The sequence below is a fragment of the Bubalus kerabau genome, chromosome 12, assembly GCF_029407905.1.
Source record: "Bubalus kerabau isolate K-KA32 ecotype Philippines breed swamp buffalo chromosome 12, PCC_UOA_SB_1v2, whole genome shotgun sequence".
Classification (NCBI taxonomy): domain Eukaryota; kingdom Metazoa; phylum Chordata; class Mammalia; order Artiodactyla; family Bovidae; genus Bubalus; species Bubalus kerabau.
Genome location: NC_073635.1, coordinates 77,111,686 through 77,138,207, shown reverse-complemented (window position 1 = coordinate 77,138,207; position 26,522 = coordinate 77,111,686). Strand labels below are relative to the sequence as shown.

The window sequence follows — 26,522 nt, the reverse complement described above, 5'->3', positions numbered from 1 at the left end:
AGTTTCAAAGAGGGTTAAATGGAATGAAGTTTTTTACTCTCTGCTCAAGTCTGCTGACTCCTCACCTACCCTCTCATGTTCTTTCTCTGTCACAAGAGTCCTATGCAATATGTACCGTTCACATTCTTACTGTACATATAAGGAAAGTAAGATATTACGGGCTAAGTTACTTGATGGAAATAACACTGCAAAAATAAATGGTACACTCCAAAGGCATAAAACTGGCCAACAAGCATATGAAAAGGTGCTCAACATCACTCACTAATAATTAGGAAAAGTTAAGTTAAAACCACTAGTTATCACTTCACATCCACTAGGTAAAACCAGCAAACAAAATATAGAAAGACTTCATATAAGGAAAAAGACTTCAAAGATAGATCTATTAAATTATTATCAAACATCTTTTTCTTCAGGAATCGAGCTGTCAAATATCTCTAAAAAATAAGTGGGTTTAACATTCGAGATACAAAGGCATGTTTCAACTTATATGTAGCAGCCTACAAAATTGAACCTTTTACTTATCTTAACAGCTAAGCTTAAAAGCTTGTGCAGCTTCACTAATTTCACATTTAGAGCTCAAGGTTTACATACAGAGAAGAAAAGCACACGTTGATGAAGCATTCCAGTAACTAACTGGAATGCAAATTCCTAGAATACAGCCTTCTGGGAGCCCAAGAGTGGAAAGAGCAAGCAGGCTAAAGGCATCTGTGTGAATCACTTGCCTTACTGACACATTCTTCTGAATCTGAAAATCTTGCTCACATACATTTTGCTCACATACATTTCAAGCCTCAATCAGACCTCAAGGACTATACCATAGAAATGTTCCACGGTGTACCTCGAGTTGTCATCACTCCCAGGAAACCACTTAGAAGATTCTTTTTAAATTGAAGAAAGCAGGAAGAAAGTAAACGACCAGTTTGCCTTAAAAATGAGTACCACGAATCTTTCTTAATTATAAGTTCAGTTATCTCTTTCTTAGTACAGTTTTATCATTGCTGTAATGCATTCTTACTATGCTTAAAATAACTGCACATTTCATTAAATAAATATGCAGCAATTATTAGAGGGAAAAACCAGAGTACCACAAATCAAGTTTCCCCAGAAACATACCCTTACTGTTTTCGATCTTAAATGCTTTACTTGATTTGAAACCAAAACTTGTCATTAAGGGCTATAAGGCTCACTTCTTTTAAAATCATCTCATTTAGATGTTCATAGTATAATGTCACATGAAAAAGGTCACAAAACAATATATATGAAAGGATTCTGTACGACTACTGTATTGGCCTGAGTTATTCTCCAAAAATAGAGCACTGCTTTTATTCAAGGTGCTTACAACATCTAGCAGGAAACTTTCTCTGCTACTTGAACAAAGTTGGATAAGCAGCAGTCCTGACATTTACTAACAGCTTGCAATGCGGGAGACCCAGGTTCAACCCCTGGATTGGGAAGCTCTCCTGGAGAAGGGAATGGCAACCCACTCCAGTATTCTTACCTGGAGAATTCCATGGACAGAGGAGCCTGGCGGCTACAGTCCATGGAGGCACAAAGACTCGGACACAACTGAGCAACTGAGTGACTAACACTTTCACACTTTCTAGGGATCATAGAGGGTCATTTTATATTTGGGCATATATATCACATATATGTCTGCTGTATGTCTAACATGTATATGCAAAAATACATATATAAGCATAAAATACACACTCATATATATGCATAGATAAAAGTCTGAAAGATATAAATCCAAAGTGAGCAGTGATTACCTCTGGATGATATGAGATCTGTAATTTGAGTTTTCTATTTTGTTATTCATTTTATCTAACTTGTCTACAATAAAGCAAGCTAAAATTTTTATTTTTATATTCCAGTGTACTGGATTCAACAGCAGAACTCTTTCCTTACATGGTATACCTCTCATGTTCCACCAAGAAAGAATGATTTACTAAGAAAATGATATTTAGGTTCTCTGCCATTTTTCTAAAATCGCCAACATCTCCAGGTAAACTTGTTCTAAACAAAGGGATGTTAAACAGAGTAACTGCACATACATCAACTTGAGGTACTGCATATCAAATTCCTTAAAGATTTACCTTCATCATACATTTCTTCTATTAAATAGGCCTCTGCTCGGTCTTTCAGAGCATTCACATTATCAGGTTCCACCTGTAAAACTTCTGAACATACTCGAATAGCTTCAACAGGCTTCTCATCCTAAAGGTAAACATGAGAAAAGAACTTATGGTTGTTATCCTATATGTCAAGTTTTACAATTCTGGAAATGAGTCAGCAATTTACCTTAGAAAAGCAGTGGCAAATCCTTTCTTTTGAACGAACTGTATATTCATGAACACCTGGCTCTGTTTTCATGACAGATTCATATTTGCTGATTGCATCTGTGTACCTATTAAATGAGCAAATCATGATGAGTAAACTGAATTCTATTTCCAGAGCTAAAGAAAAGGACCCTCTGCTCATCACTATATGTTGCTTCATCAAGTAACCTGAATGAGCACATGCCCTCAAAGACTCCTTCTACCTTGTAATCTACAGTAGCAACGAGGGTTCTCTCTGCAAGTAAGAGCTGAAACATGTGACCACAGAAAAAGGATATGCATAAATGAAAGCACCCGTTCTGAGTACTAACTGATCAAATCAAATGATGGATTCTTTATAGAAAAAGGTTCCTGATTTTGAAGCTGAGGAAAACACTGTTAAAGTCAGACTACCACAAAGCACCTTGAGGAAAACAGAGATCAGGTTTTACACACGTGGTTACTACATGTTTTATAAAATCACAGAACCCATTTCATGTTATTTTATATAATAAATATCAATATTCATAACTGAGTACAAGGTAATTTCTTGCAGAAGAAACCCCCAACTTTACTAGCTTTCTAAGAACAATAAAAGCTACTTCAGAATTTTTTTAAACTGGTGAAAAATACTAGTCATGTTATGCAGTGTTACTTTCCTCAGTAACAACAAACTATAAGATATATCTACATGCTGCTGTGGCAGATTTTTCCAAAAGTGCTACAATCTTCACATTTAAATGCTGCTTTATTAAAATACAGGTTTAAAGATAACACTTAAAGCAAAAGCTAGCCATCAATGTCAAAATCCTAGTTGGGATGCTGTTTTGTAGATTTCTAAGATGGTGGGAAACTACAGTGTGTGTGAGGCCTCACTTTATCTCTTAAAACTACACATGAAACTAATATTAGAAATTAAAAGTTCAATTACAAATAGTATCTATTTTTTATATAAATGATATCATAATAAACTATTTTTGCATCAAAAAGAAAGTTCAGTTAGAAAATAATGTGCTTCACTTAAAAAAAAAACCTCTGGGAAGGTGGGGTAGAGATATTTTCCCCAACTCCTCGAGCTAGACACCCGTGTAAACACCCTGGACATTATACTGTTTTAGTCGGAGAAGACTCAGGTAAGAAAATTATGGTCCCAACCCCCACCAACATCAGCAGGTCAACTGGAGAGCTAAGACTTTGGGGAGCCTCTAATGAGGTGTGTCCACATCCCAACCAAGGTGGTGTTGGAGAACATCAAGTTGGGTGCCAGAACTTTCAGCCCTGATCAGAACTGAGTCCCCCAAACTCTCACCTACACCAAGCACTAGTAGGAGAATCCCACAGCTCGAGCAGCAACAAAGACCGAGTGCAAAACGTCTGCCTTCATCTTCCAGTTAACGAGGAGGTGCCCACCCTCCAGCCCGATGCTCACATTACAGAGACAATGTCAGAAAAAGCCACCCAAAATAGAAGAATCAAAAACCAGAATCTTATAAATGAAAATATCCAATTTCAATTAAAAACTAATCATCATACCAAGAAACAGGATCTCCAAACAACACCAAGAGGACAGAGATGTTAGAATTATGACAAAGATTTTAAAGTAGCCACACACACACAAAAAAAGCAGCAATTAACAAGCAGGCTTAAAGCAAATGGAAAAATACAATGCCTCAGGCAAAGAAATGGAAAGTCTCAGCAAAGAAATAGAAGATATAAAAATTCCAGATAGAATTTTTAGAACTGAAAAGTATAAAAACCGAAATAAAGAGCTCACTGCATGTGCTTAACAGCAGAATGCAGAGGACTGAGAAAGGGTCAGTGAATTCAAACAACAGAAATAACTAAATCTGAACAACAGAGAAAATGAAAAAGAAAAATGAATAGAGCCGCAGGGACTGTGGGGCTAAAACTAAAAAAAAAATCTAATATTTATGGAAGTGAGAAATAGATTTAAGGGACTGGATCTGATACAGAATGCCTGATGAACTATGGACAGAGGTTCGTGACATTATACATGAAACAGGAATCAAGACCATCCCCAAGAAAAAGAAATGCAAAAAGGCAAAATGGTTGTCTGAGGAGGCCTTACAAATAGCTGTGAAAAGAAGGGAAGCGAAAAGCAAAGGAGAAAAGGAAAGATATACTCATTTGAATGCAGAGTTCCAAAGAATAGCAAGAAGAGATAAGAAAGCCTTCCTTAGCAATCAATGCAAAGAAATGGAGGAAAACAATAGAATAGGAAAGACTAGAGATCACTTCAAGAAAACTAGAGATACCAAGGGAACATTTCATACAAAGATGGGCTCAATAAAGGACAGAAATGGTACGGACCTAACAGAAGCAGAAGATATTAAGAAGCAGTGGCAAGAATACACAGAAGAACTGTACAAAAAAGATCTTCACGACCCAGATAATGACGATGGCGTGATCACTCACCTAGAGCCAGACATCCTGGAATGTGAAGTCAAATGGGCCTTAGGAAGCATTACTACAAACAAAGCTAGTGGAAGTGATGGAATTCCAGTTGAGCTACTTCAAATCCTGAAAGATGATGCTGTGCAAGTGTTGCACTCAATATGCCAGCAAATTTGGAAAATTCAGCAGTGGCCACAGGACTGGAAAAAGTCACTTTTCATTCCAATCCCAAAGAAAGGCAATGCCAAAGAATGCTCAAACTACCGCACAATCGCACTCATCTCACATGCTACTAAGGTGATGCTTAAAGTCTCCAAACCAGGCTTCAGCAATACGTGAACCATGAACTTCCAGAAGTTCAAACTGGTTTTAGAAAAGGCAGAGGAACCAGACATCAAATTGCCAACATTCGCTGCTGCTGCTGCTGCTAAATCACCTCAGTCATGTCTGACCCCCTGCGACCCCATAGACGGCAGCCCACCAGGCTCCCCCGTCCCTGGGATTCTCCAGGCAAGAACACTGAAGTGGGTTGCCATTTCCTTCTCCAATGCATGAAAGTGAAAAGTGAAAAGGAAGTTGCTCAGTCGTGTCCAACTCTTCACTGGATCATCGAAAAAGCAAGAGAGTTCCAGAAAAACATCTACTTCTGCTTTATTGACTATGCCAAAGCCTTTGACTGTGTGGATCACAATAAACTGTGGAAAATTCTGAAAGAGATGGGAATACCAGACCACTTGACCTGCCTCTTGAGAAACCTGTATGTAGGTCAGAAACAACAGTTAGAACTGGACATGGAACAACAGACTGGTTCCAAATAGGAAAAGGAGTACGTCAAGGCTGTATACTGTCACCCTGCTTATTTAACTTATATGCAGAGTACATCATGAGAAATGCTGGGCTGGAGGAAGCACAAGCTGGAATCAAGATTGCCGGGAAAAATATCAATAACCTCAGATATGCAGATGACACCACCCTTATGGCAGAAAGTGAAGAAGAACTAAAAAGCCTCTTGATGAAAGTGAAAGAGGAGAGTGAAAAAGTTGGCTTAAAGCTCAACATTCAGAAAATGAAGATCAGGGCATCTGGTCCCATCACTTCATGGCAGATAGATGGAGAAACAATGGAAACAGTGGCTGACTTTATTTTTCTGGGCTCCAAAATCACTGCACGTGGTAACTGCAGCCATGAAATTAAAAGACATTTACTCCTTGGAAGGAAAGTTATGACCAACCTAGACAGCATATTCAAAAGCAGAGACATTACTTTGTCAACAAAGGTCCATCTAGTCAAGGCTATGGTTTTTCCTATGGTCATGTATGGATGTGAGAGTTGGACTGTGAAGAAAGCTGAGCGCCAAAGAATTGATGCTTTTGAACTGTGGTGTTGGAGAAGACTCTTGAGAGTCCCCTGGACTGCAAAGAGATCCAACCAGTCCATCCTAAGGGAGATCAGTCCTGTGTGTTCATTGATAGGACTGATGTTGAAGCTGAAATGCCAATACTTTAGCCACCTGATGCAAAGAGCTGACTCATTTGAAAAGACCCTGATGCTGGGAAAGATTGAGGGCAGGAGGAGAAGGCGACAACAGAGGATGAGATGGTTGGATGGCATCCCCGACTCAATGGACATGGGTTTGAGTGAACTCTGGGAGTTGGTGATGGACAGGGAGGCCTGGCGTACTGCGGTTCATGGGCTCGCAAAGTGTCGGACACGACTGAGCGACTGAACTGAACTGAACTAAATATTTATGTCAGTCAGAGTCCTAGACGGAAAACAGAGAGAGGGCTGGGCTGAAAAGGGATTCCCAGAAATAATGGCTGGAAACTTGCCAAGTTTGACAAGAGACATAAACATACATATCCAAGAAGCTAAGGATACTCCAAACAGTATAAACACACAGAAATCCATGCCGAGATATATCATAATTAAACTTCTGAAAACTAAAGATAAGGAAATAATCTTAACACCAGTCCAAGGAAAATGACACCTTATCTTTAGAAGAAAAAAAACAATTAGAAGGACAATGGATTTCTCATCAGGACCCACGGAAGCCAGAAAGAAATTATACAATATTTTTCAGATGTTGTAAGAAAAGAACTATTAACCCTGAATCCTATACTGAGAGAAAATATCCGCATACTCTGTATACATCACCATCACTCTAGATATATTAATATAGTACCTTTTAATACTCAGTTTATATGCCTGTCTCCCACACTATAAGCTTAGACCAAAAACTATAGTCATGTTCATTTATAACCTCCCTCCCTGTCCAGTATGTGGTCAGTACCTGACATAGGAGAAATTCAATAAATAGTTGGCAAAATATAAATAAATCTGCTGAAAAGAATACTATGCAGTTAGCATCATCTGTATTCTGCCCTGTTCAAAAAGTGTAAGAGTGTGATAGTTTTGTTAAGCCCCAATGCCATCTAAGATCCTCCACCCTCCAGGAGTGAAAAAGTTAAGTAGTTCAGTTCTTCTGTGCCCATGACCAGACATCAGAGGGCAAGTGGAGGCCTCCACACAGCACAGCCTTACCTGCCTTCTTTGATGAGCTCTTCAGCTGACTCAATCAGCTTATTCAGTTTCTTTACTTGTTTATAGTGTGCAAAACACCTTTTATGATCCTGGTCAAGTTTAAGACATTCACGAACTTCACTGTTCACGTATTTAAAGAAGGAAAATACTGCATGTCAAAATAATTAATAAATGGTTTTCCATAGTAGATACAGAAATTACAACAAAAGGTATTTTTTTATCTGTTAACACTGACTTAATAATTTATCATACACTTTTACATATGGCATTGTATTAGGCACACACATAAATTAATTCAAGTTCAAAATGACTCAAGTAGAGATAATATATTAAACACTCTATTTTGCTTCTGCAAAGTAATAGCCCTCCTATTTACCTTACAGAGTATACTTCATGAAAATGACTATGTAAAAGCAAAATAACTTAGAAATAACACAAAATCATAGATATGAAAAAAGCCCTAACCCTAATTTTATTCAAGTTAAAAAGAAAATGGGAGTATCCCGTTTACAGCAAACACTAAAAAGATGCTGAGATGTGCACGTTACTAGAACTAACCTGAGAGACAGTTCATGGTCTCCTAGTTCATAGTGCAGTATGCTGATTTTATAAAATGCCTCAGTATTATCATTTTTCAATTTTGATGAAGCTTTTAAGTCACTTATCGCTTTCCTAGGTTCCCCTTCTTTTATAAAACATTCAGCTCGAAGTTCTCGAAGTTCTGCATCCCAAACACAAACCTTGAGAAACAAAAGAACTAGACTTAAAGAGACAGTAAATTACGTACATTCATCCCTGCCCCGCACATACCTTATCTACACATTTATCAACATAGAACATCCTCAATTACTGTGATGACTTCTATATTGTAAGAAATGTTAAAAAGTCTGATACAATTTAAATGTGACAAAAATAATGAGATGTGATAAAGTAATTTCTCCAAAGACTTTTTTTTGTTGTGGGGGGTGGTCTGTACTGGTCTTCGTTGCTGCACACAGGCTTTCTCTAGCTGTGGCGAGCAGAGGCTCCTCTCTAGGTGTGGTGAGGGGGCGCCTCTCTAGGTGTGGTGAGGGGGCTCCTCTCTAGGTGTGGTGAGGGGGCTCCTCTCTAGGTGTGGTGAGGGGGCTCCTCTCTAGGTGTGGTGAGGGGGCGCCTCTCTAGGTGTGGTGAGGGGGCTCCTCTCTAGTGTGGTGAGGGGGCGCCTCTCTAGTGTGGTGAGGGGGCGCCTCTCTAGGTGTGGTGAGGGGGCTCCTCTCTAGTTGTGGTGAGGGGGCTCCTCTCTAGTTGTGGTGAGGGGGCGCCTCTCTAGGTGTGGTGAGGGGGCTCCTCTCTAGGTGTGGTGAGGGGGCTCCTCTCTAGGTGTGGTGAGGGGGCTCCTCCGTGCAGTGGCTTCTCTTGCCCTGGAGCACAGGCTTAAGGGTGCGCAGGCTCCAGCAGCTGCAGCTCATGGACTCCGGAGCTCAGACTCAGTGTTTGCGGCACAACTGCTTAGTTGCCCCAGGGCGTGTGGAATCTTCCCAGACCAGGGATTGAACCCACGTCCCCTACACTGGCAAGTGGATTCTTAGCCACTGGACCACCAGGGAAGTCCCGAAACATGTCTTAAATATATTCCAGTGGGGTAAGGAGTGTGCATGTGTATATATATACACACACTAACAAGGCCCTTTTCCAAACCCCTTTCAATTATATAATTCTAAAACACTGACAATAAGAAAACAGGGCATTTATTATTAGAAAGTGGTTTCCAGTGAAGCATTTTTTATTTTGAAGAGAATATTATCTAATTGGATTTTTATACTTAATCAACAATTCTAATTTCTAGTCTCAAAAAAATATAATCTAGGTTCTAAGTTCACAATTTTTATTCTACTAGTAACTAAATTAAATGAACTCTTATAAAATGTTACCTCCTTGAAATTAAATCCTCATATCACAAAAATAAAAGAGAGAAAAAAATGTGAGAAGGCTGAAGTATCCCAATTTCCATTTTATCAAAAAGTTGGCAATGTTTAGTAAACCACCATTATTCTTCCAAATATACATCCAAAAGCTCACCACCAATAAGACCCATGTAAGTGTCTTTACATATTTCGTAGAGCTGTTTTAAAGTCATGTCAACTTTTCATGTGAAGATATCAAAATCGACATTGTACATAAATTAAACACCATGGACAATGAGCCAGGTCAAGACGGATAATTACTAGAAGGTAAAAATCATAACTTTATGTTTTCTTAATAAAGCATTAACAAAATAATCTAGTAAACTGTGAATTTCACTGGAATTTCCACTGGAAATTGCACTTCACATGATTTCCTCTATAAAACTATCAGAAAGTGGACATTCTACACACATAACGAGTTTATCACCAAGATAAAATGAGACTGTACAAAGCATTGTGAAAATGATAAGTATGAGTTATGATCGCTTCCATTTGAATACGTTATTAGACCTCCTTCTGACACCCTCACACCCTGTCATTAAGTCCTTGCTGAGGCAGATGTAGATTTCTGTATCTAGAACCCTCTGAATCCTATCAACTCTTCAATTGCCTTCTTCACTAAAAACTTCTCACTCTAAACAGTCATCTTTCCTCCCAAACATCATTTCTCCTTTTTCTGCAACCAACTTTTATCTTTTATCCCATTATCTAACCTCTAGAGTTTTCTTGCCCCACCCCACAAAAAATGCAATAGCAAACAAACACAGCAAAGCAAACGATGTATAAAAATACGCAAGTCCCACTCCATCACACCTTCAGTATTTTTACTGAAAATTTCAGGCCCAACTTCTGTTCTGTATAAACGCCACCTTTCAATTAAGAGTGGAAAACCCCAGAGTTGATCTGATTTTATGCTACCTAGGATTTTTGTGGTATATAACATGTCAAAGCATATAAACATACCTCACAGGAAAATGCAGTAACTGTCAGGCTTGTCGGCTGCAAGAGCAAAGAAACTTACCTCTAAAATCTTATCAAGGAAGGTTATAGCAGCAGTAAAATCTGAGCTCTCAAAGGCATCCAGTGCTTGTGAGCGCAGACGCTGCATTTCATCAGATTTGACAAGCTGGGACTGAGCTTCCTTCTCTTCATTTTCACTTGGATTTGACTTGAGCTGTAACAATAAGAAGTTAAACTAAACAGGGCTTTTTTTGGTTTTTTTTCATACTAACAATCATACACAATGATCTGAACTTTCCGAACATTCGAGTTTACTGGAGGATCAGTAGGGAAACACGGGCACACCCAGCCTCCCCCACAACTAGCCCCGGGTGCTGATCACTGTGGGAAGCAGCAGCCAAGGCATCTTTATTCCCACCCACGTGATGACGAGAGCGGGCAGTGGAGCTGGAGTCAGAAGACTGGGGCACCACAACTTTCCAGGAAGCACATGGATTCAGGACTGTGAAAAGGGAGAGAACGAGGGGACGCGCCGCGCTCACGCTCTGATGTACGGCTCTGCAGAAACGCTCGAGCTTCATGTGTTCTGGTTTCTAGTTACGTTTCTTAAGGATTTATTTTTTAAGTATAAAATAATTGTACCACAATACTGAAAGGCATAGGGAAACTGAAGGGAAGGGCAGTGTTTTAGAGGTATATAAGAAAAGATCTGATGCCAGAGGGGTTGAGGCACAATAAGAAAGACTTTACAGAGAAAAATAAGAGAGTAACAGCTTATTAAAAGGCCTATGAAGTGGTTTTAGGAGGTTTGTATCTCTTTTTTTTAAGACAACTTCACCAAGGTATAGTTTATATGCCATAAAATTCACTCATTTTGAATGTGCAATTTTATGATTTTTAACAAACTTATGAAGCATGCAACCATTGCCACAGTTTTAGACTGTTTCTGCCACCTCAGTAAGATCCCTGTGTCTGCTTACAGCTCATTCCTGCCCCCAGCCGGGCCTCTAGCAGTCACTCTTAACAGTTTCTTCCTCCAGATGGAAAAATCTTAAGCCTAATCGCTCAGGAAAAAAAAGTGCCTACATTAAGAAACTACTCATTTTTTACAAAATTTTTTGAGATTACAGTTATATTTAACTCCTGAAATCTAGTGTTTCTACTAAGATGGAAATTGTAGTTAATGGGCTCTCTCCCATTTTGGGTGAGGGGCAAATGCCAGTAGGTTATTTCTAGAAATGTCTCTCCTTCAATTCTCCAATCACACCATTTCCCCTTTTAGTGGACTCATGTTTAAAAAACACCTCCACTAGCTAACTGGTAGGAGAGAATACTCAGATTAGAAACCTTAAGAATATTAATTCTTGGTAAAGGGTCTGCATTTCTCCATTTTGTTTCTTAGAGGATACTTCAGATATTTTTTCTGTTGTTTTAATCTTTGGCTTTTGAAGGAATGGCTAGGACTCCAAATATTCATAGCTAACTACAAACTGGTAACCTCAGCTCACTCTGGGGTGGGTTTTCCCTGCGTGACTAAACTGTCCAAGTTGAAGGAGGCTGCTCTGCTCTGGGCCATGGCATGCTTGTCTTTGTTTTACCATCCTCGGGGTAGCCGAATCCTTCCGATGAACCACACTGGAGGGGGTATTAAATGCGTGTGTACCGTCACTTTGCTCTGGGTAAAGGTAGATGCTTATTGGTAACTGCCGCTTCTGGATGGGATTTGCATCTCTTCTCTCCCAAAGGGTAGAGTCTGTTCTCCTCCATGCAATCCTCCCTGGGATTTATTTTTTCTGCTTTAATAATCCTCCCTGGCAGGTGAGGGAGGGGAAGGGGGAGGGTGGAGGACTTGGCCTCACTTCATGGTCAGACAGTGGGGACGGGAAAAGAGGAGGGCTCAGGGCATCGGGGCCTCGTCAGGGCCGGGAGCCGGGGATGAGAGAGACAGGATTCCTCCAAAGAGGTTTAAGAAAGAAGTCTGAGGAACAAACTAAAGATTGAAACTTATAACTCGGGAGAGTTTCAACTCTTTTCCCAAGGGTGCTGACTCTTCTCAACTACCCTCTCATGTTAATCCTGCTGGCATTTCCCTCCCTCCTTTTGTCATGTCTCTTGATATCCCTTCTCTTCTTTGGTGTTTTACATTTCAGGCAAACCTTTACCTATTTTACAATACTTTATTTCTTATTTACCATGGTCACTATCTTACAGAGAAAAAAATAATAATGAACACAGATGCAAAAATCCTCAACAAAATACTAGCAGACTGTCTCCAACAACATATTAAAAGGATCATACACCATGATTAAGTGGGATTTATTCAAGGAATACAAGGACTTTTCAACATCTGCAAATCAATGTGATATACCACACTAACAAATTAAAGAATAAAAGCCATATGATCATCTCAATAGATGCAAAAAAAGGCTTTTGATAAAACTCAACATTTATTAATAATTACAAAAAAAACTCTTCATAAAGTAGGCTGCCAGGAGCCGGCGAGAGGCACTCCTCCCGTGGCAAAGGTCATGAGGAAGGAGGCTCAGCATACGCAAAGGCAGGATCGAGCCTCAGGAGTCCCCCTGGATATTCTCGAGCATCTTACCCCCAAAAAACCAGAGTCTGCCTACTTCATTGCTTTGTGCTCTCACCTCTGACTTTACTGGGGGCCGTCCCCCAACACCATCTCGCTCTCTCTGACAAAGAGTTAACTTACAGCTCCAATTAATAAAGTTCCTGGGCATTAGGAGTGTTTAAATCCAAACCCCTCAGATAGCTCTCTAACTCGCCTGACAAGTTTACCCGAACTCCTACAGCTATGCAAACGATTGTTTACAGTCTCCCAGCCTGGAGAGGCACGGGAAGCTTAAGATATTCAAATAGCTTAGAGCCTCTCAGAGAGTTAGAAACTGTCAGAATAAAACTAGTAAAAGATTTCATTGCTGAGCCAATGCTTGCTGCCAAGTTTCCACATCCCCTGTATTGTATCCTTGAATGTGTATTAATTAATATAGTTGGTATGAAGAAAAAATAAGTAGTGGCCTTGGTGTTAGTAACTTTAGACTCTTAAGGTAATAAATTCTTTCCTTTGTTGTAAACCCACTGCACCTCTGCCCTATAGGAATGCAACTTTATCTAACACCTTCAGAGGATGGCGCCAAACCTTAAAATAATTACTCTTAGAGAAAGTAAGTCTTACGGTTGACAAATCTTTGTCAAGAGTCATAAAATGTTAATAGGCCTTCTGGCCAGAAGATGATGTAAATCACCTAAACCATTTGTATACAATAAATTTGCAGGAAAGAAACCCTGGTTTCGATAAGGATCAAAGACTGCTGACTTTGCATGATTTCACATCTCCTATTATCCTTTATGTGTAACTTAGGGTATAAAAGCCCCGGTTGAAAATAAAGCTACAGAAAGTGAAGGGCTGGAAAAAGATTTTCCATGCAAATAGGGACCAAAAGAAAGCAGGAGTAGCAATACTCATATCAGATAAAATAGACTTTAAAACAAAGGCTGTGAAAAGAGACAAAGATGGTCACTACATAATGATCAAAGGATCAATCCAAGAAGAAGATACGACAATTATAAATATATATGCACCCAACACAGGAGCACCGCAATATGTAAGACAAATGCTAACAAGTAGGAAAGGAGAAATTAACAATAACACAATAATAGTGGGAGACTTTAATACCCCACTCACACCTATGGATAGATCAACTAAACAGAAAATTAACAAGGAAACACAAACTTTAAACGATACAATAGACCAGTTAGACCTAATTGATATCTATAGGACATTTCATCCCAAAACAATGAATTTCACCTTTTTCTCAAGTGCACATGGAACCTTCTCCAGGATAGATCACATCCTGGGCCATAAATCTAGCCTTGGTAAATGATTTCAAAAAAATTGAAATCATTCCAAGCATCTTTTCTGACCACAATGCAGTAAGATTAGAGCTCAATTACAGGAGAAAAACTATTAAAAATTCCAACATATGGAGGCTGAACAACACGCTGCTGAATAACCAACAAATCACAGAAGAAATCAAAAAAGAAATCAAAATTCGCATAGAAATGAATGAAAATGAAAACACAACAACCCAAAACCTGTGGGACACTGTAAAAGCAGTCCTAAGGGGAAAGTTCATAGCAATACAGGCATACCTCAAGAAACAAGAAAAAAGTCAAATAAATAACCTAACTCTACACCTAAAGCAACTAGAAAAGGAAGAAATGAAGAACCCCAGGATTAGTAGAAGGAAAGAAATCTTAAAAATTAGGGCAGAAATAAATGCAAAAGAAACAAAAGAGACCATAGCAAAAATCAACAAAGCCAAAAGCTGGTTCTTTGAAAGGATAAATAAAATTGACAAACCATTAGCCAGACTCATCAAGAAACAAAGGGAGAAAAATCAAATCAATAGAATTAGAAATGAAACTGGAGAGATCACAACAGACAACACAGAAATACAAAGGATCATAAGAGACTACTATCAACAATTATATGCCAATGAAATGGACAACGTAGAAGAAATGGACAAATTCTTAGAAAAGTACAACTTTCCAAACCTCGACCAAGAAGAAATAGAAAATCTTAACAGACCCATCACAAGCACGGAAATTGAAACTATAATCAAAAAACCTTCCAGCAAACAAAAGCCCAGGTCCAGATGGCTTCACAGCTGAATTCTACCAAAAATTTAAAGAAGAGCTAACACCTATCCTGCTCAAACTCTTCCAGAAAATTGCAGAGCAAGGTAAACTTCCAAACTCATTCTATGAGGCCACCATCACCCTAATACCAAAACCTGACAAAGATCCCACAAAAAAAGAAAACTACAGGCCAATATCACTGATGAACATAGATGCAAAAATCCTTACAAAATTCTAGCAATCAGAATCCAACAACACATTAAAAAGATCATACACCATGACCAAGTGGGCTTTATCCCAGGGATGCAAGGATTCTTCAATATCTGCAAATCAATCAATGTAATACACCACATTAACAAATTGAAAAATAAAAACCATATGATCATCTCAATAGATGCAGAGAAAGCCTTTGACAAATTCAACATCCATTTATGATAAAAACTCTCCAGAAAGCAGGAATAGAAGGAACATACCTCAACATAATCAAAGCTATATATGACAAACCCACAGCAAACATTATCCTATGGTGAAAAATTGAAAGCATTTCCTCTAAAGTCAGGAACAAGACAAGGGTGCCCACTTTCACCATTACTATTCAACATAGTTTTGGAAGTTTTGGCCACAGCAATCAGAGCAGAAAAAGAAATAAAAGGAATCCAAATTGGAAAAGAAGTAAAACTCTCACTATTTGCAGATGACATGATCCTCTACATAGAAAACCCTAAAGACTCCACCAGAAAATTACTAGAACTAATCAATGATTATAGTAAAGTTGCAGGATATAAAATCAACACCCAGAAATCCCTTGCATTCCTATACACTAATAATGAGAAAACAGAAAGAGAAATTAAGGAAACAATTCCATTCACCATTGCAACGGAAAGAATAAAATACTTAGGAATATATCTACCTAAAGAAACTAAAGACCTATATATAGAAAACTATAAAACACTGGTGAAAGAAATCAAAGAGGACACTAACAGATGGAGAAATATACCATGTTCATGGATTGGAAGAATCAATATAGTGAAAATGAGTATACTACCCAAAGCAATCTATAGATTCAATGCAATCCCTATCAAGCTACAAACAGCATTCTTCACAGAGCTAGAACAAATAATTTCACAATTTGTATGGAAATACAAAAAACCTCGAATAGCCAAAGCGATCTTGAGAAAGAAGAATGGAACTGGAGGAATCAACCTACCTGACTTCAGGCTCTACTACAAAGCCACAGTTATCAAGACAGTATGGTACTGGCACAAAGACAGAAATATAGATCAATGGAACAAAATAGAAAGCCCAGAGATAAATCCACACACATATGGACACCTTATCTTTGACAAAGGAGGCAAGAATATACAATGGATTAAAGACAATCTCTTTAACAAGTGGTGCTGGGAAAACTGGTCAACCACTTGTAAAAGAAGGAAACTAGAACACTTTCTAACACCATACACAAAAATAAACTCAAAGTGGATTAAAGATCTAAATGTAAGACCAGAAACTATAAAACTCCTCGAGGAGAACATAGGCAAAACACTCTCCGACATACATCACAGCAGGATCCTCTATGACCCACCTCCCAGAATATTGGAAATAAAAGCAAAAATAAACAAATGGGACCTAATTAACCTTAAAAGCTTCTGCACATCAAAGGAAACTATTAGCAAGGTGAAAAGGCAGCCTTCAGAATGGGAGAAAATAATAGCAAATGAAGCAACTGATAAACAACTAATCTCAAAAATGGACAAGCAACTCCTGCAGCTCAACTCCAGAAAAATAAATGACCCAATCAAAAAATGGGCCAAAGAACTAAATAGACATTTCTCCAAAGAAGACATACAGATGGCTCACAAACACATGAAAAAATGCTCAACATCACTCATTATCAGAGAAATGCAAATCAAAACCACTATGAGGTACCATTTCACGCCAGTCAGAACGGCTGCGATCCAAAAGTCTACAAGCAATAAATACTGGAGAGGGTGTGGAGAAAAGGGAACCCTCTTACACTGTTGGTGGGAATGCAAACTAGTACAGCCACTATGGAGAACAGTGTGGAGATTCCTTAAAAAACTGGAAATAAAACTACCTTATGATCCAGCAATCCCACTGCTGGGCATACACACTGAGGAAACCAGAAGGGAAAGAGACACGTGTACCCCAATGTTCATTGCAGCACTGTTTATAATAGCCAGGACATGGAAGCAACCTAGATGTCCATCAGCAGATGAATGGATAAGAAAGCTGTGGTACATATACACAATGGAGTATTACTCAGCCATTAAAAAGAATACATTTGAATCAGTTCTAATGAGGTGGATGAAACTGGAGCCTATTATACAGAGTGAAGTAAGCCAGCAAGAAAAACACCAATACAGTATACTAATGCATATATATGGAATTTAGAAAGATGGTAACAATAACCCTGTGTACGAGACAGCAAAAGAGACACTGATGTATAGAACAGTCTTATGGACTGAGAGGGAGAGGGTGGGAAGATTTGGGAGAATGGCATTGAAGCATGTATAATATCATATATGAAACGAGTCACCAGTCCAGGTTTGATGCACGATACTGGATGCTTGGGGCTGGTGCACTGGGATGACCCAGAGGGATGGTATGGGGAGGGAGGAGGGAGGAGGGTTCAGGATGGGGAACACATGTATACCCGTGGCAGATTCATTTTGATATTTGGCAAAACTAACACAATACTGTAAAGTTTAAAAATAAAATAAAATTAAAAAAAAAAAAAGAAAATAAAGCTACAGGCCTTGCTCACCAAAGCTTGGTCTCCCCATGTCATTCTTTCTTTTCACATTCCGGCTGAGTCTCCATCTGGAGCACGGAGGTCCTCTGCGACTATTTATTTGCCTGGGCTTCTAAGACCCACTCAAGAAGGTGTCTAAGGTGGGGCACCTTCCGCTATTCGAGAGGGCACCTGCAGCCTCTGTGGTCAGAGCTAACCTGGTGTCACAGGTTATATTGATTTTCCGTGTAAACCAAGCTACTCAGCCTCTTTTCTCCACGGAATTTTCCTACTGAGCTATCCTCATGCTATTACTCTTTATATCTCTAATTAATATTTAAATAAATCGCCGATGCCGTCTCTCCTTCGAATACCCTGGATCAGCCAGGGCTGGACCCCGGCTTTAGGCATAGAGGGAATATAACTCAGCATAATAAAGGCCATATCTGACAAATCCACAGCTAACATCATACTCAACAGTGAAAAGCTGAAAGCATTTTCTGTAAGATTTGGGGCAAGACAAGGATGCCCACTCTAACCACTTTTATTCAACATAGTTTTGGAAGTCCTAGCCACAGCAATCAGAGAAGAAAAAGAAATAAAAGGAATCCAAGTTGGAAAATAAGATACTATATACAGAAAATCCTAAAGAGGCCACCAGAAAACTACTGGTGCTGATTAATGAATTTGGTAAAGTTGCAGGATACAAAATCAATGCACAAAAATCTAAGAAATGAATATTCATTTATCTCTGTGTATTTAATTCTATACACTTCCCTGTATCCATTAACACAGTCAAGATACTGGTAGACTGTGTCAACATCAATATCCTGGATACAATATCATACAATAGTTTCCTAAGATATTAACATTGGGGAAAACTGGTTACTGAGTAAAGGGTACACAGGATCTCTCTGTACTACTGACTACAACTGCATGGGAATCTATAATTCTCTCAATAAAGATTTCAATTAAAAAGGAAAGATCATTCAATACAGGTATACATTCTCATGGAAGAACCCTGTGACAATAGCAGCAAGGGCAGTTTTAAGAACACATTAGCAGAAGTGTGACTGTCAGAGAACAATTACAAGTGTGAAGTTTCATGAAAGTCCCCTTCTCATTCCTGAGAGGTTTTAATATTGATGACAGAAAAGACATTAACTCAAGATACATCCACACTGCTGAAAGGATACATCCAATGCCTGGTAAGGACTAATTTGTGCTAAAGCTTTATTCTAAAGTGTGTTATTTCTAAAAGGCTACTCCAGTCTTTGTAACTGGAAAAAGAACTCTAAGTTTAAGCACTTATTAAAAAGAAGGAAACTAATTATTATGTTTTATCACTCATCCATTTAACAAATCTTTACACAACACTTGCTGTGTGTCTAGAGGACTGGGCCAGGTAAAGTTTCCCCAGTACTACTGACTCCCTTTCACAGCATCATCTTTCAGACATCCAGTCCCATCACTTCATGGGAAATAGATGAGGAAACAGTGGAAACAGTGTCAGACTTTATTTTTTGGGGCTCCAAAATCACTGCAGATGGTGACTGCAGCCATGAAATTAAAAGACGCTTACTCCTTGGAAAGAAAGTTATGTCCAACCTAGATAGCATATTCAAAAGCAGAGACATTACTTTACCAACAAAGGTCCATCTAGAAAAACCATTAAGGCTATGGTTTTTCCTGTGGTCATGTATGGATGTGAGAGTTGGACTGTGAAAAAGGCTGAGAGCCGAAGAATTGATGCTTTTGAACTGTGGTCTTGGAGAAGACCCTTGAGAGTCCCTTGGACTGCAAGGAGATCCAACCAGTCCATTCTGAAGGAGATCAGCCCTGGGATTTCTTTGGAAGGAATGATGCTGAAGCTGAAACTCCAGTACTTTGGCCTCCTCATGCGAAGAGTTGACTCATTGGAAAAGACTCTGATGCTGGGAGGGATTGGAGGCAGGAGGAGAAGGGGACGACAGAGGATGAGATGGCTGGATGGCATCACTGACTCGATGGATGTGAGTCTGGGTGAACTCCGGGAGTTGGTGATGGACAGGGAGGCCTGGTGTGCTGCGATTCATGGGGTCACAAAGAGTCGGACACAACTGAGTGACTGAACTGAACTGAACTGACTCCCTGCCACCTGTCCTTCAAGCTCCTCTCTAACAAGTTCCCAAGCAGCAGGGAATATTAGATAAACATAAAATGACACTGAATTTTTTTGTTTGTTTATTTTAAGCAGAAGAGCACACAAACATGGCTTAAGTGCAGGCCTCGAGGATCAAGTGTCCAGCCAGCAGCAGGCAGTGCGGAGCCTCTGCGTTTTGCTCCAGGTTCCTCAGAAGACTGGACACATCGTCTCCTGCCCCAGTGCCCACTGAGGCCTGGGCACTTGTTTCCTCCCTCCCTGTCACATCTCTCTCTTCAGGTCAGGAGATGCCTTCTTTTACGGCACCTGATCTATGAAGCTCACAGTCTGAGAAACCTCCCGTATGCTAAAGACCGTCTGACCCGGAGCATCTGTCCCACGGGCATGCTGACTACCTTGCAGGCCTGGAGCCTCCTCTGAAGGCACAGGGCCTTCTGGACAGAGAGCTGCCGATCAGCTAACGTGTTTCAGTGAAAGACGGGGGCAAAATGGCAATGTGTCAGGTGCCCTCCAGGCAGACTTCATCGGTGTGCGATGCTGAACAGTGTACCACAGGGTTTTGGATTGAGGACTCAATACAGCACAAAAGATAAATGATGGCAAAATGCTGAAAATGACATTGAATTTTATTAAGACCAAGAGTGTCAGCTTCTGATTCAATACAATTAATATCTAATGTGTTCTGGATTTGTCTGCATGTGACTGAGTATTGTGACAAAGGTTAGGCAAACAGAAGTTTTACTTTTATTTTCATAGTGGTTATCATCATAGTAATTAAGCATTTTGATAAACTATAAAAATGCAAATAATGAACAATGAAAGACACACATACACACACACACACACACACATACATATGTGTATACATATCTCTTTTCTAGAACACTCCAGAATCAAATCCATGTGGAACAAAACAAGTGGGTCTTAAAACAAGCCCCATGAAGGTATAAAGACATCAGCTAGCTGTGTCTCTTCAAATCCTTTTTCAGGGTATAATCCCTTCAATTCCATGTAATTTGTAACATCTCCTCAACAAATCCAAAATGATTTACATTTTGCAAAGTAGCTAAGTGGCTGATTACAGAATTTCCTGTTGCAAATCTGTTTCACTATCCCTTTCAAATCAGATAAAGGGTTTCCTGGGTCACTTAGGCAACTTTCAGAATAGCTCAGCTGACATCTCTAGATCTCATGGAGGACAAAGCAGAACATGAGCTGTATAAACTGAGTGAGGATTATTTATCTGTTCCATACACTTTATCTTCCATCCGTTAAAGTGATTCTTTGATGTCAGCCACTAAATATTAATTCAGGAACTATGATTCTTACATAAACAAACCAAACAATTTTCCCTCTCAGGTATAAAACTATTAAAATGTCTTAATATATAAAAAAAAAATAAGTTCAGTATGTTCACTCAAAATAAATCTTAGCAAAGCCACATAAAAACTGAACTTACCACTTTTTTAAAATCATCTTCTGCTTCATCAAGTTTTCCTTGTTTGAGTAATAAGTGACCTCTCTGTAATCTTGCCTAAAAAAGAAAAAAAAAAATATATATATATACTGAGTATACTAAATTTTCTTCAAACCCAAAGAATAAAACTAAATAGGCTAATGAAATACTAATTTTTCTTACACCCACATCACTTGGCCCTCTGAGAATAATTCCTAGAACCAATGACTATTTATAAATTTTGTTAGAGTCTGCTTCCTTAAAAATATTTTTTATTATATCAAATAAATAAAATCTTGGACATGAATGCTCAAAGCAATAGCCAGAAAGTAGAAACAAGACAAATTCCCATCAACTAATTAAGAAGCAAATATGATATGTCCATACAACAGAATATTATTCAGGCATAAAGAGAGATGAAGTACTGACAGATGCCACAATGTTGATGAACCTTGAAAACATTACACTAAGTGAAAGAAGTCAGACACAAAAGGCGATGCATTGTATGATTCTGTTCCTATGAAATATCCAAGACAGACAAATCCATAGAGACAGAGAGAAGTGGTTGCCAAGGGCTAGGACAGAAGTGGGAGGTGACAGCTAATGGGAATAGGGCTTCCTTGGGGCTAATAAAAATGTTCTGGAGCTAGATAACAGTGATGTTTGCAGAACCTTGTGAATATACTACAATAAAAGCTGCCAAATTACACACTTTAAAAAAGGGTGAACTTGATGATATGTAAGTTATATCTCACTTAAAAAGTATTTTAAGCCATCATAATAACTTTTTGCAATTCTAATAAAACTTGTCTAACTTGGGACTTTACCAATCAAAGCTCTGGACATAGTTTTTGTTTTTTTATTAACTCTTAATGCACACATTTACTCCACTATAACCAAAATAACAATGCCTCTTTAACATCCATCAGTCAACTCTGATATTCCTCTTCTGATGTGCACAGTCCCATCTCTTCCAAGAATACCAACTCTCAGATGATGAATGTTTACCATAAGACAGAAACCACACCAATATTTGACTAAGACATATATTACTTTCACAGTACATAAAAATTTCCCTAATCCTTTGTTAAATGCATCAACACACATAAAAAGCAAAGTTAAAGCCACTTCAACTGGCTAATAAATACTATAATACTAGGAAAATGAGCTACTTAACCTTTGTGGACGGTTATGCTTAGTTAGGTAAAGTAATAAACAAAATTTGACACTTGTGAACTCCATCTTAAAATAATACAATTATTTCAAGCCAAACATTCATCCATATCTAATCAGTCATCTCAAATCCTTTCTGGATTACAGCAGGACACAAACACACAAATAAATGAACTGCCAAATTAATTGTGAGACAATATAATTGGGTCCTATTATTTTAAGCCATTACAGTGACCTGCCAACTGTCAAGATATCCTATTAGACCATAAATTCCTCCACTTCTGAAGCTTGAGTGTTGGTTCAGGGCAGGACTCTGTCTAATTCACACTGTATCCTCATCACAGACCACTATTTAATTGCCTTGCTCCCTCTTTAAAACTTCAGTCTTCCCACTACGGCCTTAATTGAAACTGCCGTCAGTCACCTGACAGCCTCTTAATTCAACAGCTTCTCAATCAGCTCATTTCTCAGCCTGCACCCCATCCTCCACCCAGATACCTTTCCAAACCACAGAGCTGACATCACTGCCACACTTCCAGGCTTCTCTGGTGGCTCAGCTGGTAAAGAATCTGCCTGCAATGCAGGAAATCCCTGTTCGATTCCTGGATTGACAAGATCCCCTGGAGAAGGGATAGGCTACCCACTCCAGTATTCCCGGCCTTTCCTGGTAGCTCAGATGGTAAAGAATCTGCCTGCAACGCTCCTGAAAATCACCTAATGTCCCACTCCACTGTGCCTCCTTCACACACTGTGTTCTGAGGACTGAATTTCTCCTGTTGCCCAGTCCACTACATCCCAGTGGCTTTCTACACCCTCCAGCTATGCCTAGCATGCCAACTTTCACCTTAAGAAACAAATTACCTCTTCCAAGTTTCCTTAAGTTTTCCTTTTAAGAAAGTTTAGGTGCACTTACTGCAGTGAAATCCATCTTCAATTCAATCACTTTAGTTAAATCAGGAAGTGCTGCTTTTGATTTGCCCATAGCTAAAAAGACAGTAGCTCTCCGATAGTAAGCAATATAGTTATCAGGGTCACCATCTGAAAATTAAAATAATAAATATTAACTTGCAGTACTTTATTCAAAAAACCCAAATCACCTTAACAGTATTAAAGCTTGCACTTCTACTAAGAAAAACATTAAGGAAAGAATTTCTTCATCAATACTGGGTCATTTTGCCTAATGCTGGGTCATTTTGCCTAATAAGATCACTGCAAATAAATCCAGAACAGGGGTTCAGCAAACTGTAGCCTCTGAGCCAAAAACAAGCCTCAGACTAAGTTAAGAATATTTTTTACACTTTTAAAGAGCTGTCCAAAAAACAGAAAAATATAGACACTATATAGCTGCAAAGCCGAAAATATTTATTATCTGGCCTCTTAGGGGAAAAGTTTGCCAACTTCTGATCTAGAATATTAACTATATTCAACTCAACTTTTATAAATATGCAATTATGTTTGTCTTTGTTGAAATTTTCTTAAATGAAATACTGACTGAGAATATAGACTCTACACTTATTCACATTTAGAATAGTATAGACCCAGTTACAATGATACACTGAATGTGCAAATCCCTGCTCTTTCCCAAACTCCAACTAAAACGGCAGTGAAGAAATAAGGGTATGGACCACAGGATGGAGAATGGACAGGAGAGTGAGAGCAGAGAGCAAGGTGAGTCAGTAACAACATCTGAAAGAAGGCAAGCAGCCAGAAAAGAAAAAGGAAAGGAAGGGAAAGGGAAAGAGGAGGAGGAGAAAGAAAGAGAAGAAGGGGGGGAAGGAGGGAGGGAAAAAGGGAGGAAGGAAAGAAAGGTGGAAGGTACGGGCGAGGACGTGGAGGTGGGAGCCCTTGTGCACTGCAAGAGGGAATGTGAAATGGTGCGGCCACTGTGAACAGCAGCAGAGAGGGGCCTCCAAACCAAACACAAAATTACCATGTGAACCAACGATTCCATTCTAGGTGTACCTATTCAAAAGAAATGAAAGCTGATTGCCAAGACGTGGAAACAATCTAAGTGCCCATGAACAGATGATGGATACAGAAGATGTGGTGTAAAAAACAATGAAATCTTGCCATTTGCAGCAACATGAATGGGCTGGGAGGGCATTAGGCTAAGTGAACTAAGTCAGACAGAGAAAGACAAATACTGTATAATATCACTGACATATGGAATCTTAAAAAATACAACGAACTAGTTCTAACTAGACTCACAGATACATTGAACAAGCTAACGGTTACCAGCGGGAAGAGGGAAGACGGGAGGGGCAACACAGAGGTAGGGGACCAAGCGGTACAAACTATTAGGTACAACCCTGAAGAAGAGGAATTGAAAGCTGGTAACTGTCTACCCATATTCAGAGCAGCATTATTCACAACAGCCCAATGGTGGAAACAAGCTAAATGCCCACGGGCAGGCGAGTGGACAAATAAAACGTGGCATATACAGACAACGGAGTATGATTCGGCCTTCAAAAAGGAATTCTGACAAATGCTACAGTATGAATGAACCCTGAAGACACTATCCTAAGTGGAATAAGCCAGACACAAAAGACAAATAGTGTATGTTTCCACTTCTATGAGGTACCGAGAGTGGTCAAATTTTGAAAGACAGACATTAGAGTGGTGGCTGCCCAAGTCTGAGAAGAGAGAGGGATCAGAAATGGAAACAGCTGCATAATGGGCACAGAGCTTCACTCTGACATCATGAACAAGTTCTGGAGATGGATGGTGGTGATGGCCGCACCACAATGCCGATGCGCCTCATGCCGCTGAACCACATGCTTAAAAATGGTTACAATGGCGAATTCTGATTTGTGTATTTTACTACAATAAAAAAGTGAAACAATGAGGCAGCCAGGGAAAAACATGGTCAAATGTTTTTATGCAGAAAAACCTTCAGAGAAGATTATGGGTGAAAAAGCTTTTTATTAAGTATTTGATATCCCCATATAAAAAGTCTATATAAAAATTTTTGGGGGCATTCACTTTCCCTTATTTTACTATTCAGTTTTTAGGTATTTTAAGATATGAAATGGGATTGGAAGCCCAATTTATAACACTGAACCTATTAAAAATAAGGAATCAAATGTCAGTGGCTCAACCTAGGAATCAAGATTTGATGTGCTCAGTGATACAGGGTCACTTAAATGGCAAATCGAAGCAGCCTCTCCTGGTTCTTCATCTTAAATACTATCACTTCCCAGAACCCGTGCCCATTTCTATATCATTATACATGATGGAGCAGCTGAACAAGAACTGGTTTAAGAAACATGCTTAGTTTCTCACATTATAAGATTTGATAACATTGAAAATAATAACTTGCCCTATTATCCATCCAAATACAATACAGTTCATTATTTAAATTATATGCAAGCCTACATTTGGAAGTATTAGACTTCATTTGAAAACATGTCAAGTGTTTTACTAGTTTATTCAAAATTTGAATATGAGAAATGAAAGTCTAATCCTAAAACTGTCGAACAATTCAAATATGAGAAAATTAGCTCTAATAAAGAAAAATACAACTACTATCTGGAGAAAAACATCAGAAAGCCAATTACAAATGATGCTGTAAATGGGGGCACAGGAGGCAGAAACAACACCACCCTTGTGGAGGTACAAAAACTTTTCATTCCTTAGCAGTGAAATGTGTATACTACCATATGTGAAATAGATCACCAGTCCAAGTTCGACACATGAAACAGGGCACTCAAAGCCGGTGCACTGAGACGACCCAGAGGGATGGGGTGGGGAGGGAGGTGCGAGGGGGGTTCGGGATGGGGGACACATGTACACCCGTGGCTGATTCATGTCAATGGATGGCAAAAACCACCACAATATTATAAAGTAATTAGCCTCCAATTAAAACAAATTAATTAATTTTAAAAAAACCTTTTCATTCTTGCTCTCAGCTAACCCAACTCTATCCCTTCATTCATTCAAACTTTTATTCAGCACCACCAGAGACTAAAATAGTAATAATAGTAACAACAGTAAGGTAATACCTATCCTTAAGAAGTTTACAATCTTCTGCACTGGAATGTGACCTTCGGCAAGTCACTAGAATACTCTTTGCTCTCTTTTGTGTAAATGTGAAGAGTAATGTTCATCCCCTTTTCACAAGTGGAGTTTAAATTCAATGAGAAAGCACCACAATATG

The 26,522-nt window shown here is 39.0% G+C and overlaps 1 protein-coding gene across 4 annotated transcripts in view; it reads right to left on the bottom strand.

Annotated features, from left to right (window-relative positions):
- Positions 1 to 26,522, bottom strand: part of DNAJC3 (DnaJ heat shock protein family (Hsp40) member C3) — an 82,801-nt gene that overhangs the window by 8,740 nt on the left and 47,539 nt on the right. For all 4 annotated transcript variants that reach the window (XM_055542864.1, XM_055542861.1, XM_055542863.1 and 1 more), the window contains exons 3-9: positions 23,280 to 23,404; positions 21,197 to 21,271; positions 10,239 to 10,391; positions 7,833 to 8,014; positions 7,275 to 7,394; positions 2,302 to 2,407; positions 2,097 to 2,217 (exon numbers count right to left, since the gene is read on the bottom strand). In XM_055542864.1, coding sequence (XP_055398839.1) covers positions 2,097 to 2,217; positions 2,302 to 2,407; positions 7,275 to 7,394; positions 7,833 to 8,014; positions 10,239 to 10,391; positions 21,197 to 21,271; positions 23,280 to 23,348 — 826 coding nt within the window. In that variant the 5' untranslated portion in view covers positions 23,349 to 23,404. The remainder of the gene's footprint in view (positions 1 to 2,096; positions 2,218 to 2,301; positions 2,408 to 7,274; positions 7,395 to 7,832; positions 8,015 to 10,238; positions 10,392 to 21,196; positions 21,272 to 23,279; positions 23,405 to 26,522) is intronic.